We start from the raw sequence: 15,935 nt of genomic DNA on the forward strand, positions 1-15,935 counted from the left end.
AATTTTTTTTATTGGCTCGAAGGTTGGGCTAGCTTAAACTTACATACATACAACTTAACTTTTACACGAAGCGCGAAAGGTTTTTAAAAAATAAACCGTCTTGCTTGGTGGTTCAAATCAAATATAATCTAATCCTTATTGATCTTCTCTTATTTATAACTTATTTACTTACCACTAAATACAATTGCTTTGTGCTTAAGTTCTAAACAATGTGAAGTTTAAATGTTTACTTAAAACCAATTTCATCATTCGATGAAATAGGTTTAGCCTTGAAATGGCTTGCCCTTGAAAAATCAATAAAAATAGCCAACTGAATATTTGAGATATTATTTACTTTAGCTTTTTCTGTTTAGATTAAAAATGCAGAGCTTAGGATATTTGAGATATTATCCACTTTAGCTCTTCCTGTTTAGAATTAAAATATGTGGTTACTAATTGCCAGTGTAGCAAAGACATATTTGAATCATATGCCTAAGTTCAATGAAGCTATATTTGTGTACTTAGCGGGTAAGTGCTAGGGGTGGATGGTGGCGTTAACTTACATACATATGTACATACATATTTAAAAAAAACAAGTGTAATAAAATTTATTTTTTTATTTTTTTTTTTATTTGATTGGGCTAGCTTAAGAGACCTTAACAATTAAGTTACTCGCGTAATTGATTGACTAACTGGACTGCGCTACTTTTATACTCTCAGTGCGCCTCGTTCACCTATTTCTTCCAAAGTCTAGACCCTTCGCGAACAGCCGTCTCGAATGGTTTCTTATTTATTTCTCGTTTCTGTATCTCATATTGGCTGTGGCTGCATACATGTATATCAAGAGATCATATGCGATTTTTATTGCTGTGTGAAATATTCTCTTTGTTCTTAGCTGCTGTTTACATGTGTGTGAAATATTCTCTGCTTGCTTTTACGGATTTAAATGCATTTTTTGACTCCATTTATTGGAATTTAATTTTTGAGCAATTAGACTTATCAAATATGTATATGAAGCTCAATAGCGTAGTAGAAAAAAGCCTTAACTTATACGTCCCAGCCCACAGAAAAAAGAGATATTTCAATCTCCTATGGTACACAAAAGAACTTTTGAGGTTGAAAAACCAACGAAACAAAGCGCATACAAGATTTAAGAAAACTGGCCTCTGACTACGAAACAAAATTTGCTGAGTGCAGAAAGAAATTTGAATGCCTATCGAAGTTTCTACATGATAAATATATTAATCGCTTGAGACTAACATAAAAGCCAACCCTAAATCTTTCTGGGTTTTTGTTAACTCAAAAAGAAAATATAACGGTTTGCCGAAATCACTGGAGTTTGGAGGCAAAGTTGCTTCCTCAACTCAGGAAGAATGAGCTCTTTGCTGACTTCTTCGGGTCGGTATTTAACAGGTTCCGAACAGTTAGTACGTCACATTCTGCCACAATCTGCCATAGTGGAGTGTGTAAATATTGGTCAGTTCACGGTTACAGAGGAAGGGCTCCTGGAGTCCCTCATGAACCTTGATCTATCTAAGGGAGCTGGATACGATCTTCTGCCACCCTTTTTCTTAAGGAACTGTGCGGTTTCACTTTATACGCCTCTTACAAAAATCTTTAACAAGTCCCTTCAATGTGGTAATTTCCTTGACGAATGGAAAGTGGCATTCGTATCGCCAATTTATAAGTCTGGTCCTCGAAACAAGGTAGACAACTATCGAACCATTGCTAAGCTATCCATCATCCCAAAGCTGCTGGAGAAAATTGTAAATGACCAGCTACTTGCAGCTTTTAAAAACTATATTGTCCCTCAACAGCATGGTTTTTATCCAGAGAGATCTACCAGCACAAATCTCGCCATATTTGTGAATTTTGTGGCTAATGCGATTGAGGACGGCGAACAAGTGGACACTCTGTACACTGACTTCGTAAAAGCTTTCGACATTCTCAATCATATTTTATTACTTAATAAACTTGAGAAACTCGGAATCCACTCCAACGTTTTAAGTTGGCTTGAATCGTATCTTGAATCGGATGTCCAGAGAGTGCTTAGATTATGGAGGGAACACTTCTCTGCTCTCCTAAATGGAGGCAGCAATTCACCGCGCAGAGATGAAGAACCCGATCCCGCAATCGATGATGATGGAATATATGTCCCCCCGCCCGATTATGACGAAGTTAGGATAGCAATAACCAGATTGAAAAACAACAAGGCCGTGGGCGCTGATGGATTGCCTGCGGAGCTATTCAAGTTCGGCGGCGAGGAGTTGGTAAGGCGCATGCAGCAGCTTCTTAGCAAAATATGGGCGGACGAAAGCATGCCCGACGGTTGGAATCTAAGTGTTCTTTGCCCAGTCCACAAGTACACCCCCACAATATGCACCAACTATCGTGGAATCAGCCTTCTTAATATCGCATATAAGGTCCTTTCAAGTGTATTGTGGGAAAGATTGAAGCCCACCGTGAACCGGCTGATTGGACCTTATCAGTGCGGCTTCAGACCTGGTAAATCTACCATCGACCAGATTTTCACAATGCGCCAAATCTTGGAAAAAATCCGTGAAAAGAGAATCGACACACATCACCTCTTCCTCGACTTTAAAGCCGCCTTCGACAGCACGAAAAGGAGCTGCCTATATGCCGCTATGTCTGAATTTGGTTTCCCCGCAAAACTTATACGGCTGTGCAAAATGACGTTGAGCAACACCATCAGCTCAGTCAGAATTGGGAAGGACCTCTCCGAGCCGTTCGAAACTAAACGAGGTTTCAGACAGGGTGACCCCCTATCGTGCGATTTCTTTAATTTGATGCTGGAGAAAATTATACTAGCTGCAGAACTTAACCGCACTGGAACAATATACTATAAAAGCGTGCAATTACTGGCATATGCTGATGACATTGATATCATCGGCCTAAACACCCGCGCTGTTAGTTCTGCTTACTCCAAGCTGGAAAAAGAAGTGGTAAAGATGGGTTTGATGGTGAATGAGGACAAAACGAAGTACCTGCTGTCATCGAGCAAAGAGTCAGCGCATTTGCGCCTTGGCAACCACGCTACTGTTGGCAGCCATAATTTCGAAATAGTAAAAGACTTCGTTTATTTGGGAACCAGCATCAACACTAGCAACAACATCAGCACTGAAATCCAGCGAAGAATCAATCTTGCCAATACATGCTACTTTGGACTAGGTAGGCAATTGAAAAGTAAAGTCCTCTCTCGGCGAACGAAAATCATACTCTACAAGTCACTTATCGTACCCGTCCTGCTATATGGGGCAGAAGCATGGACCATGACAACAGCAGATGAAGCGGCTTTGGGAGTGTTCGAGAGAAAAGTTCTTCGAAAGATTTATGGACCTCTACGCGTTGGCGATGGCGAGTACCGAAGAAGATTTAATGATGAGCTGTACGAGCTATACGCAGACATCAACATAGTCCAGCGAATTAAAACGCAGCGGCTGCGCTGGCTAGGCCATGTTATGCGAATGAAAGATGATGCTCCGGCCAAGAAAGTGTTTCTATCGGAACCCGCCTATGGAAGCAGAGGTAGAGGGCGGCCCCCACTCCGTTGGAAGGACCAGGTGGAAAACGATTTAAACTCCCTTGGTGTGACCAATTGGCGCCGGTTGGCGGAGCGAAGGAGCGACTGGCGCGCCTTGTTGGACGGCCATAACCGTTTAGACGGTTAAGCGCCAATTAAGTAAGTAAGTAAGTCAGAATCGTATCTCCAAAACAGGAAATTAATAGTATAGATTCGCAGCGATCTCTCCAAGCCTATAATGGTTAAATCAGGGGTCCCACAAGGTATTCATCTGGGCCCTTTACTTTTTTCTTTATTTATAAATGACATCAGTCAATGTTTTAAATTTTGTAGTTGCTTGATGTACGCCGATGATCTAAAACTTTATTACAGAATTAAACACATTAGCGACTGCATAGAGCTACAGAAAGACTTCATGGAATTGATAAAATGGTGTAATAGTAACGGTCTTTTCTTGAACTTCTCCAAGTGTAATATTATCACGTTCACTCGGAGAAACGCATGCATAATGAACAGCTATTACTTTAAAGATAACGACTCATTCAATCGTACAACTAGTGTCAAGGATTTAGGAGTATACTTAGACTCGAAGCTTAGGTTCGACTTTCATAGGGAGTACAAAACCAGTGCTGCTAATTCTAAACTCGGCTTTCTCAAACGTAATTCCAAAGACTTTTTTGATCCGCTAACGTTGAAAAGTCTTTACATTAGCCTTGTAAGATCCATTTTGGAATATGCCTGCATCATATGGGGCTCAGACTTCGCCACACATTCCAGCCGATTGGAAAGTGTTCAAAGGAGATGCACTAGTTTCGCCCTTAGACGAATGTTCACTTTTTAATTGATGCCATCTTATGAACTAAGATGTAGAATTTTAAATATTCAGTGCCTTAATAGTCGAAGGAAAATGTGTGGTATTCTCTTTATCAAAGACATTTACGACAACAAAATCGATTCTCCGGAACTACTTTTTCTTCTCCCTTTCTATGCACCTGAAAGGTGTCTTAAGGGACGTTCAAACGCGTAGAACGAATTTTACAAATAATAACCCTATTCACAGAATGATTTCCTTATGTAACTCTGTTTGCAATCATGCCTATTTTAGCTCATGTAAAGAACATTTTGAAGCTGATCTTGTCGATTACCTTCTTTTCAATTAATATGTTCCGGTATTCCTATTAATATATAAATGTTTGTACATACATATGAGGCATTCCATATGAAAATATAGGTCGACCTCCCCGATTTTCTTCAAATTCGGAAGACATGTAGTATTTGACGTCTAGAATAGTGTGTGAAAATATTTTTTTTAAATTTTGAATATTTTGGAATTTATTGACAGTTGAAAATTTTTGAAAGCTTTTCTTTGAGTTAAAATATCTTTTAAACTATTAATTTTATAAAAAATCTTTTACTACAAAAAATCTTTAAAATTATTGAAGTTTATAAAAAAAGTTTTATGTTCTCAAAATTTTGAAAAATAATATGATTGAAAAATAAAAAAAAATTTTTTTGCAGTGTAAAGTAATGAAGGATAGCACCAATTCTCTTTAAAAAAATCTGAAAGAAACTTGAATATGTTCTTCACCTACCCTTCAAATTTAAAAGAATGGTTTTTTTTTTGTCTTCGAGAAAAAAAATTAGAAAATTTTATGTTGAATAAATCTATGATTTTAACGCACAGTAAGTTTGTCACGGTCAACCGTGGTGTGATGGTAGCGTGCTTCGCCTATCACACCGTATGCCCTGGGTTCAACTCCCGGGCAAAGCAACATCAAAATTTTAGAAATAAGATTTTTGAATTAGAAGAAAATTTTTCTAAGCGGGGTCGCCCCTCGGCAGTGTCTGGCAAGCGCTCCGATTGTATTTCTGCCATGAAAAGCTCTCAGTGAAAACTCATCTGCCTTGCAGATGCCGTTCGGAGTCGGCATAAAACATGTAGGTCCCGTCCGGCCAATTTGTAGGGAAAAATCAAGAGGAGCACGACGCAAATTGGAAGAGAAGCTCGGCCTTAGATCTCTTCGGAGGTTATCGCGCCTTACATTTATTTATTTTTAAGTTTGTCATACAAAAATTTTTACACTATATAACACTTCGAAATGGCATAAATATTATGAAAATGTAGTTTTATATTTTAAATTAGGCCATTTTTTTTATTACTTTAAAAATTTTACAATCGCTCTCATTACAAGTCGATACAACTTTACATTTAATTTCGTTGCTTGAAAAGGGTATAAAGCTGTGGAATGACCGTGTGCCATTGATTCGAACAGCTGTAGCGAAACGATCCTTTAGGAAATCTTTTTCTTTTTGGTAATCACCTTTGGAACAGAAACCAAATTGCATTGTTTTAAATTCATTTTTGACAGTATTAAAAAATTCAATTGGGGTAGTAATTGGTGTGGAGTCGGGACGGCGTAAACTTTCTCGTCGAACAAATCTTTTAACAGTACCACCGATTCCATCACACGCGTTTTTACCATGCGATGTGGCAAAAAAGTGCCATTCCGCTTTTATATTAAAATCCTGAAAGTGATACATTAAATTAATAAAATTGTATTTATTTTTATATTGCGAAACTGCGCCATCTGAAAAGTAGTAAATTTTTTTAACATTGTCGTTATTATATTTTGATACAAGCCAATTAATCATTTTCTTTTGAAATAAATAAACAGCAGTGGTATCATGGATATTACACTCTGAGATGAGTACAAAGCTCTCAAATGTGAAGCTCTTATTCTTATCCTTTTCTGCGCGATAAACAACAAAGGGGTGAACTGTAACCTTATTGCTATTCCAGTGGTAATCCTGAATGGCGTTCTGTACCAGAAAAGTGAAATTTTCAGAGAAGTCACCAACTACTATAAATTCGCCTTCCTTTAATTGAAGTTTCAGTGCTTTGAAGAACTTGTTTTGGCTCTTGGCTATAAAATTGTGTGTTAAAAGTACTGATGCATCGGCTTTCAGCATTTCAATAAACGTATGAGTGAGTATCTTTCTTCACTGTTTCTCTAGGAGAACGGTCTGTATTGGTCCATTGTAAAAATTCCAAACTTTTTATATTATTTACTTCAAATGCTTTTCCAAGTTCAATACTTATTCCTTCAAAACCTGGACAAGAATTACACTTTCTAAGTTGACAATTATGTTCGAATTTCTCACAAGTCATCTCACGTAAGACATCTTCGTATGTTTGAATAGAAATTTGGTTGGAGATATCTTTTAAAGCATCCATCATTAATTTGAAATTTTTAACGAATTTTACAAACACATACTGTGTGAGTTCCAGCAGCATCGGCCAAAATACATTCCCTAGGACGTAGTTCGGAAAATTTACTGAATTCAACTTTTAAATCAGGATACATATTTTTAAATTCGACATAAGCTTCTTTCAGATTGCACAAGACCAAACGTTTCTGAATTTTTGACTTTTTTCCATCCGTTTGTCTTACAGATACGCAATCGTTCTGCCTAGGCATAAGTCGACCAATATCATCTGACCTATAAAAATTTTGGACTACGGATTATCATTTTCGGAAATCTTCCTTCCTTATGTTTTTTGAGTTGGGTGGGAACCAAATCCAAACATATTTTAGGTTTTTTTCGCATGAGAAGCTAACTCATAAGTTGTATAAAATTCTTTTTGGAGTTTGTATGCTGTCCAACTTGGTGGAGAAATTGTCAACCAAAAAATCTTTTCTGAATAATTCGAAATGGTTTGAAACTTTTTCTTTACAGATAAAAGTATTTCCAAGCCGTCATCTCCTCCTGTATACACTTCACTGTCTTCATCAGAACTTATATTTGGTGATGGATTTACTTCGGAACCTGTTTTTACATTGGACAATTTAGTTTCATTCAATGGACTTTTAATAATACTATTGCTAACCTCTTTAGATGGTACAGCATCTTTTAGAATTTTAATCCTGCAGCAAACGCAGACATATTCCCCCAAATTGGGTAGTTTTTTAATAGTTCTGGCGGGGATTTACCTACATTTTTTTAACCCAGTTGTGATTAGGCAAATCAAATGGATTATAACAAAATTTTTTATTAGGCATTTTTGGGAATCAGAATATGTATATATGTACGATAGTTTGAAAGAAATACAGCGAACAGCTTTGGAGAAGAACCTTTTCTTGTATGAATCAAATAGCAAATGACTATGAAATGCAAACAATTTTCATAAGGTAATAAATAAAAGAAGCTCACAAAATCAATGACTACTGCGATAGAATAAAAAAAAAATAACTGTAGTGCATGTTCCCGTTATTAATAAGTGGAATTCATTACAGATGGCGTTATTAAACAGCTGATTTGTTCATTTTTTTATTTACATTAGTTATAAAATGTGATGTTTGTCAAACTGCGGAGAATTTTAAACGCGTGTGTATGCATGTGTGTTGTAATTTTGATAGAATTACCCCGACTTCGCATTATACATATATTAATTAACGGACTTATTCATAGAAAATAAAATAGGTTTGACCAATCTTTTTTATTTTCTATGAATAAGAAGGTAAATATATATGTAGAAAACATCTGTTAACAATATGGATGCCATTTCGAAGTATTATATAGTGTAAAAATTTTTGTATCACAAACTTACTGTGCGTAAAAATCATAGATTTATTCAACATAAAATTAAAAAATTTTTTTTTCTGGATACCAAAAAAAAACCAATCTTTTAAATTTGGAGGGTAGGTTAAGAACATATTCAAGTTTCTTTCAGATTTTTTTAAAGAGAATCGGTGCTATCCTTCATTACTTTACACTGAAAAAAAATGTTATTTTATTTTTCAATCATATTATTTTTCAAAATCTTGAGAACATAAAATTTTTTTATAATCTTCAATAATTTTAAAGACTTTTTGTAGTAAAAGATTTTTTCTAAAATTAATAGTTTAAAAGATATTTTAACTCAAAGAAAAGCTTTCAAAAATTTTCAACTGTCAATAAATTCCAAAATATTCAAAATTTAAAAAAAATATTTTCACACACTATTCTAGGCGTCAAATAATACATGTCTTCCGAATTTGAAGAAAATCGGAGAGGTCGACCTATCTTTTCATATGGAATGCCTCATATGTAAGCCTTAGCGAATTATTTATAAAAATGTTTGTTATTATGTCATTGTAATTTTAAATTGTTACCATATATTTTTCTATTTCATTAATTTTTATCTAAGTTGTTACATATCTGTGAGGACTATGTCCTGTAGATAAATAAATAAATTAATATGTTGGCGGCCACCGTGGTGTGATGGTAGCGTGCTCCGCCTATCACACCGTATGCCCTGGGTTCAACTCCCGGGCAAAGCAACATCAAAATTTTAGAAATAAGATTTTTCAATTAGAAGAAAATTTTTCTAAGCGGGGTCGTCCCTCGGCAGTGTCTGGCAAGCGCTCCGATTGTATTTCTGCCATGAAAAGCTCTCAGTGAAAACTCATCTGCCTTGCAGATGCCGTTCGTAGTCGGCATAAAACATGTAGGTCCCGTCCGGCCAATTTGTAGGGAAAAATCAAGAGGAGCACGACGCAAATTGGAAGAGAAGCTCGGCCTTAGATCTCTTCGGAGGCTATCGCGCCTTACATTTATTTTTTTTTAATATGATAGCGTGGCGGTTTTCGAAATGGTATCAATTTTTCCCTAATAAACGGTATAAGGCTCATGAAATCTTAACAGTCTATTAAAATTAGGTGCTCTGAGGCCCTATTCATCAACTATGAGTTTTGAAATGTACATTTTTCTTTCATACAAATTATATGAAGAAAAAGTGTACATTTTAAAACTCACAGTTACTGAATAGGGCCCCTGAGTAGGAGTAAAGTGATCCCATTTCACGACCCTGTTTTTCGGAAAAACTGCTTTACATCCCACAATCTGAACTACCAACGTCTTTAATTGCCAACGTCATAATCAAAATCTTCATGCCTTATTATTTCAACAATGAACATATGTATGAAAGTATCATCATTTTTTTCTCAAATACCCCCGTTGCGCCACATACCCCTATAAATATAAATGTAAAAGCGTGCTTATTCATGCATAATCATTATAGACATCAACGTTACTAATTACTAGCATCTTCAAGATTTGAATTTGTTCTTGTCATTAGCACAACCCACACACTGGCGATGGTGCAGAGAATGCCACAAGCCATGAGTCTTTAATAATACATGTCAACAATTAATCCATTGTTTAGATAGTTTTTTCTTTCGCATGCTTTCGATTAGTTTTACAACACTTTTAGTATTTGTTATGTTTACAAATACACCCACTCAATTAAGAACTTGAAAAACACAAAAACATGTAAATAACTACGTACGAGGGTAGTACAAAATGTACTACCATTATACCTTGTGAGTGGTCGCACCCACTGAATGTAGCAAAGCACTGTCAACACAAAAGCAACAAACAAATGTACTTAATTTTATTTAAAAATGTGGAAAGTAAAAAAAAAAAGATGTTATTATACAACAACCTGAAATGAAATTGAGACCTATTTGAAAAAAATTACAGCCCTAGAGCTAGCATTTCTTATAGTTAGGAAAGTGGTAATTAAACACACTTCAAAGTACTGATAATAGATAATCGGATACCAGTACTAAGCATTGGAACCGTTTGAGCTCTAACCAAAGCAACGCTGCCCAAGAACGGTCCGCATTAAGAACTAGTTGACAACGAGTTCCGATGGAAATGCACTGGCACCGCCGGGTTAAGTGGAGATTGGTTGGTCACAGAGCGAGAACCAGCACTCTCGTCAATTGGTATAGCACAACATTAGTTCTGGACTAGTGAAATTTTCTGCAGGGTAACCATAACATACACCGTACCATATTCTTAGCCGCTTGATAACCGTGAATACCGTAATACGACACCATAACAACCATCGATTATTATTTATCGAACAGATATCGGGTTGTTATAAAAAAGTATCGATTTTTATCGAAAATCTATTGATTTGTTATCGAAAATTAATCGATTTACTATCTATTTTTTTTACAAAAACATGTATTCTTTATAAATAGCTTATCGATATGTTATCTACGAGTTATCAATTTGGTATGAAAAGGCTATCAATTTATTATGAAAAATTTATCGATTTCTTATCAAACTGGTATCGATTTGCTAATGGCCTGTTATCGATTTGTAACCTACTAACCTACTAATCGGCTGGTTTTGAAACGGGTACCAAAAAATCTGCAACCCTTCCATAACTAGCCGATAACTCGACGATAACAACTGGTTATCGAAAACAAGCTAATTATAAAGCAACAACTTATCGATATCGGTAAATACAGAGAAAAGCCTACTAGTCTCTTCTCAGAAGGCCTCAGAAGGGTTATTTGCTTCTTGCGAAGTTGCCTTAGGTGTGGTCTAACTTCAACCCCTCGCTCTAGTTAATTTAAAATCATTAGTTTTTTAGACGTATACAGGAATGTTTACACATCAACCTTTTTTTCATTTCACTACTTCACATAACAAAAGTTTGCTCCACCGTTCAGAGTCAGATTAGGAGGCCTACGAGGAAAAAACTCTTTTTCCAATTCAAAAAACTTGTTTCTAACCTTTTGATGTTGCTTTGTTCGGCACTTGAACCCAAGATATTCGGTGCGGTAGGTGGAGCATGCCACCATCACACCACTGCGGTCGCCATGTTCTTATGAATCTAGAAGAGCATGCTAAATACTTTATAGGAATACAACCTGAAAGCGAATAGAAGTGGAGATGTGGAGTCGAAGTTTGTCTAAAAGATATCCTAGCTGTACTAATCGCATTCACTATCTATTGTCCCTTGCTTAAGAGCCGGTTTTGCTGTTTCGTATTCTTAATCGGGATTAAGAATCTGTCTAGAAGCATTAATCAGCTATATACACATCGATTTATTTTTAGCTAAACCCAATTTTTGAGAATGTTACAACCCGCCCTGATTTTTAATATGAAAAATACGAGAAGCCCTTCACTCTTCTTCGATCTTAAAAGACGCGAAATATATCTCATTGTTAAGAGTTTTAAGAGTAGGTGCGACAAGCTTCTGATGCCAAGCTTCAAATGCAAGTACTGACTTTTTTATTGAGGAGGCATCGTTCTTAAGTTTAATTTTGTGACCATTGCCTCCAATATTCCATCCGTTGGAAGGTGGCTCAGATTCACAGTTCTTAAGGAATACAATCACCTTCAATGCAATCCATGCATTCCCATTCCTGGATTGTAGCCTTTATTTTGAAATGATGAATACATTTTTTTTGTTATTATTTCGGACTAATTATTCCTTTTTGCATTCCGCAAGTGAACAAAAAATAATTGCGAAATGTATTCCTCCGAGTATTGCAGTCCAATGAATGCAATCCATGGAATAAAAAAAGAAGAATAAAAAAGGATTAATGACTTAAATTTTTTATTAATTATTCCCGACAAGCAAAAAAGTATTGCAATCCTCTGGGACTGCAATCAAAGGAATAATTATTCGAAATGGAATGCATTCCTTAACAACTCTGCTCAGATTTAATATATGTATGTATGTCTGTGTGTCTTTACAAACTTTTTTATGATAAGGTAATGTTTTTTTATTATTGTACTAATGGCAAAAGATTTTTCGAGATTTTTGTATTTATATTAGTACCACATTATCAAAAAAATCTAGCTCATTCAAAATTTGTAAGTGTAATTCATTCATGATTGCTGAGTAAATTCATCACGAGGAAATGCTTTTGGCCTTTTTCGCTCAACTCTTTTAATTTATTTTACAACTTTCTTTATTTTTGTATATTTTAGGACTACCCTCGTATGAATAAGATATATCCATTAAATTTTATTGATTGTAATGTCTTCGTGGTTTTATTTCTTACACTTTTCCAGCAGAGGTGCTCTAACTCTGTGCCCATCTGGCTCCTGTATTTTAAGAACACGCCTTCATACATTTTAAATGCGATATTAATCAACTACACTAACTCAAGTGCTGTTTATACTTGATGGTATTTAAGTGGGACTTGGCATTTTGTGTGGTGGCTGAACTTTATAATCAATGTCCAATTAGTGTCTTTTGAGCATCATTAAAAAGGTTGATGAGATGAATATGAGTGATGGTATGTTAATTTTTCTTTAAGAAAGTACGAGCCGGACCCGTGCGCATTTTGCGCAACCAATATAAAAGTCTCTTATCAACATAAATCAGCTGCTCTATCAATCAGTTAAAATGTACAGCTTGCGCTGCCATCTGGAGCAACTACCGGTAATGCAGTGCAAATATTCACAATAGTGCCATAGTACAAATAAATTTCTTTGTGTGCTCACAATCGTTTATTTTTAATAAATTATTTTAATAAAATATAGCTAAACAAAAGCAATACGAGCAAAATTGCCCAAAGCTCGCTAATAGCCCGAATCTCCATCTTTACAACCAAAACTTTATTTATAGATTTGAATTTCAAATATGAGCGAAAAAAGGACCTGTACATAAAAACAGCAATTAGAAGTAATAGCCGTGTTTTTTTTACACGCGTATACGTTTCGTTTTTGCGTGAAAAAAAACGCCTATCCTCGCTTAGATAATGCTTAGGAGACCCATCTAGCGGCTGTGGTTAAACAACTAGCTACAGCAACAGGGTGTACCGAAAAGCGGAGACACAACGCTCTGATGGCCATAGGGCATAACATATAGCTGAATCAGTTGCGATGAATTGTGGACACACATAGAATACAAACCCTGCAAAAGTCGTTGGACCATGTGGTCCACTGGAGTACTTACCATTCTACTCCACTGTAATGCAGCGATGGACCAACTCATGTTCTACACGAACATGTTGTAAGCCGATCATTGCTCGTTTTTAACGATTGTAATCACTACACGATGTTTATTGGCTGTGTGTACTCCATGGATTACTCTGATGTAATGCGGAGCTGGAGTATATGGTCCGGTCCTAGAACATCGCAATGTTAATTGGACCATATTTTTTGTATGAATTGTGGTTAATTTTGGAGCACTCGCTTGGTCCATAGCGAGTACTCCAACCATGCATGCATGGTGTACTCGCGATTTTTGCAGGGAAGAATTAGTGTAGAGGGTGAACCAAAGACACATATTTCAGTTACATCTGAGTATAATGCGCATTGAAATTTAGTAGGACAAAATTTATGCGCAGCAATTTCAGAGGTGTATTTAAATTTTGTCGCTTAGCAGTCCATATAAAGTTTAAGCGTAAACGGATATACGCGTGTTAAAAAACACGGCTAATATATATGATTCTTAAGCTGACTTCAGATTAAGTAAAACCTCCTTCAAGAAAAACCCGTTCTTATTTTTATTTTTTCCTTTTTCATTTCAGGTGCTGGCGAATCGGGTAAAAGCACAATAGTTAAACAAATGAAAATTATCCACGAAAGCGGGTTTACCCCAGAGGATTTTAAACAATATCGGCCGGTTGTCTACAGCAACACAATACAATCATTAGTTGCAATACTTAGAGCAATGCCAAACCTTAGTATTCAGTATAGCAATAATGAGCGAGAGGTAAGCGTGAAAATTATTTACTGATAATATATAAAGCATTCACTAGGACAAGTACTTGAAGTATATATGTAGTTATAAAAGCCAAATCAGTGAGCTTGGGTGGTATTGTGCTTAATGTGCACATTAAGGTGGGGTTTAACAAATGTTCGATATGCGGATGAAAAATCGAAATGGAGACGAGAAAATTTAATAAACTCAACAGATGTCATCAGCCCAGGATACTTATTTGTATGGGTCCTCAATCGATACTTCGCTACACGAAATAGTTAACATGGTGGATACAATTCTAGAGTGCCTACAGTTTTATTTAGACCAGGGACCTGTCAACCTTACGGTATACGCAGATGATTTTGCAGTTGTCATAAGTGGAAAGTGCCTTTTAGCAATTAGGTATTTGATAGATAAGGCGTTTCGGGATAATATACATGTCCGTGAATCTAACCGCCAACGCTTAGAAGACGAATATGGTCTTGTTTACTAAGAGGTATAAGGTCTCAATTCAGAGGGTTTACCCTGGAGGAGAACCTTGTACAAAATATGTAGGAATAAATCTAGATAGTTAGCTTTCGTGGAAAATCCAAGTGGTGGAGAAAGTGAAAAAGGCCTCGATGGCATTTTATGCGTGTAAAAGAATGCTGGGGTGTACGTGGTGTCTATGGTCCTGTCCCTCTCTCATTAGGTATTTACAGCGATTGTAAAGCGTACTCTATACTATGAACTCTTTGCTTGGTGGACAGCCACACAAAAAATAACCTACCTCAAAAAATTAGAGGAGTAAAGCAGGCTATCAATGCTTATCATTACGTCAGCTCTGTAAACAACTCCGGCGGCTGCACTGTGTGCCATTCTGCACATTCACCTGTAGACCTGGTGGAAACAACATAGCGTTAACAACTACAAGCAGGCTCTATGACTCAAGGCAGCATGAGCGCAGAACATACGGTCATAGTATGGCGTTAGCAAATACTGGATGAATAGACTAATTAATTTCGTAACTGCGTTAGGGCCACAATAGAGGTGGATAGTTGGCGTAAGGGTGCCCAAATGGCAGATGAGGTGAACCACATAACACCGATGGCTCCAAAATAGTAGTAGGATCTGTGGCGTAGTGTGCTGAACTGGGAAACAAACAGATCCTACAGGCTGTCAGTAGTATTTATCAGGCCATAAAAATACTTGCAGAGAGTAGCTTAAACTGCAGCCGCGTCTAATTTTATTTTGACAGCCAAGCAGAAATTTAGGCAATAATCCCGCGTAGCACAACATTTAAATGGCTGTTAAGAGTGTAAGCAATCCCTGGAAATAATCGAGATAGCCCGAAGCATACGTCTATATTGGGTCCTATGACATATAGGTATAAATGGGATTTAAAGCGCTGATGAGCTACTTAAAAATGGGCGCATCCCGCGAAGCTTGCATCGTAGACGTCCCAATAGGATTTGGCGACATTAAGAGAAAGCGAGGGTTGCTGTGATCGACCAAACAGGTTGGGGGGGTGGAATCAAGCGCGGGGCTGCAAATTGTCATGTGCAGGTCTTACAACCTAAAAAGTTACTCTTATCATTTAAAAGTGATGACTCTAAGCTCATGACGAGTATTCTAAGTGGACATCGCACTATGGCGTCACATACTTGCAAATTAGGCCTAGGGAGTGATGGCAGATGTAAGAATTGCGGGTGAGAGGAGGAAACGGTCAAGCAATTTTTGTGCTAGTGCCCTGCGCTAGCCGGGTTAGGATTCCACCTGTCAGGAGTGGCACAGCTATAAGATCTCGAAGCAGCAAGTGGCATAGTTCCCAGAAAGCATCTAGTATATGCCAAGAGGACGGAGTTACTTTATTACATAAGGCCTAGTTTTGATATGTCTTTTCAGTTTGGTTTGAGCAAACTTCTGGTAACACTA

The 15,935-nt window shown here is 36.7% G+C and overlaps 1 protein-coding gene across 10 annotated transcripts in view; it reads left to right on the forward strand.

The window, feature by feature from the left end:
- Galphao (G protein alpha o subunit) overlaps nt 1-15,935 on the forward strand; it is a 251,069-nt gene that overhangs the window by 114,523 nt on the left and 120,611 nt on the right. For all 10 annotated transcript variants that reach the window (XM_067776224.1, XM_067776228.1, XM_067776231.1 and 7 more), the window contains exon 3: nt 13,849-14,033. In XM_067776224.1, coding sequence (XP_067632325.1) covers nt 13,849-14,033 — 185 coding nt within the window. The remainder of the gene's footprint in view (nt 1-13,848; nt 14,034-15,935) is intronic.

The sequence above is a fragment of the Eurosta solidaginis genome, chromosome 3, assembly GCF_040869045.1.
Source record: "Eurosta solidaginis isolate ZX-2024a chromosome 3, ASM4086904v1, whole genome shotgun sequence".
Taxonomy (NCBI): domain Eukaryota; kingdom Metazoa; phylum Arthropoda; class Insecta; order Diptera; family Tephritidae; genus Eurosta; species Eurosta solidaginis.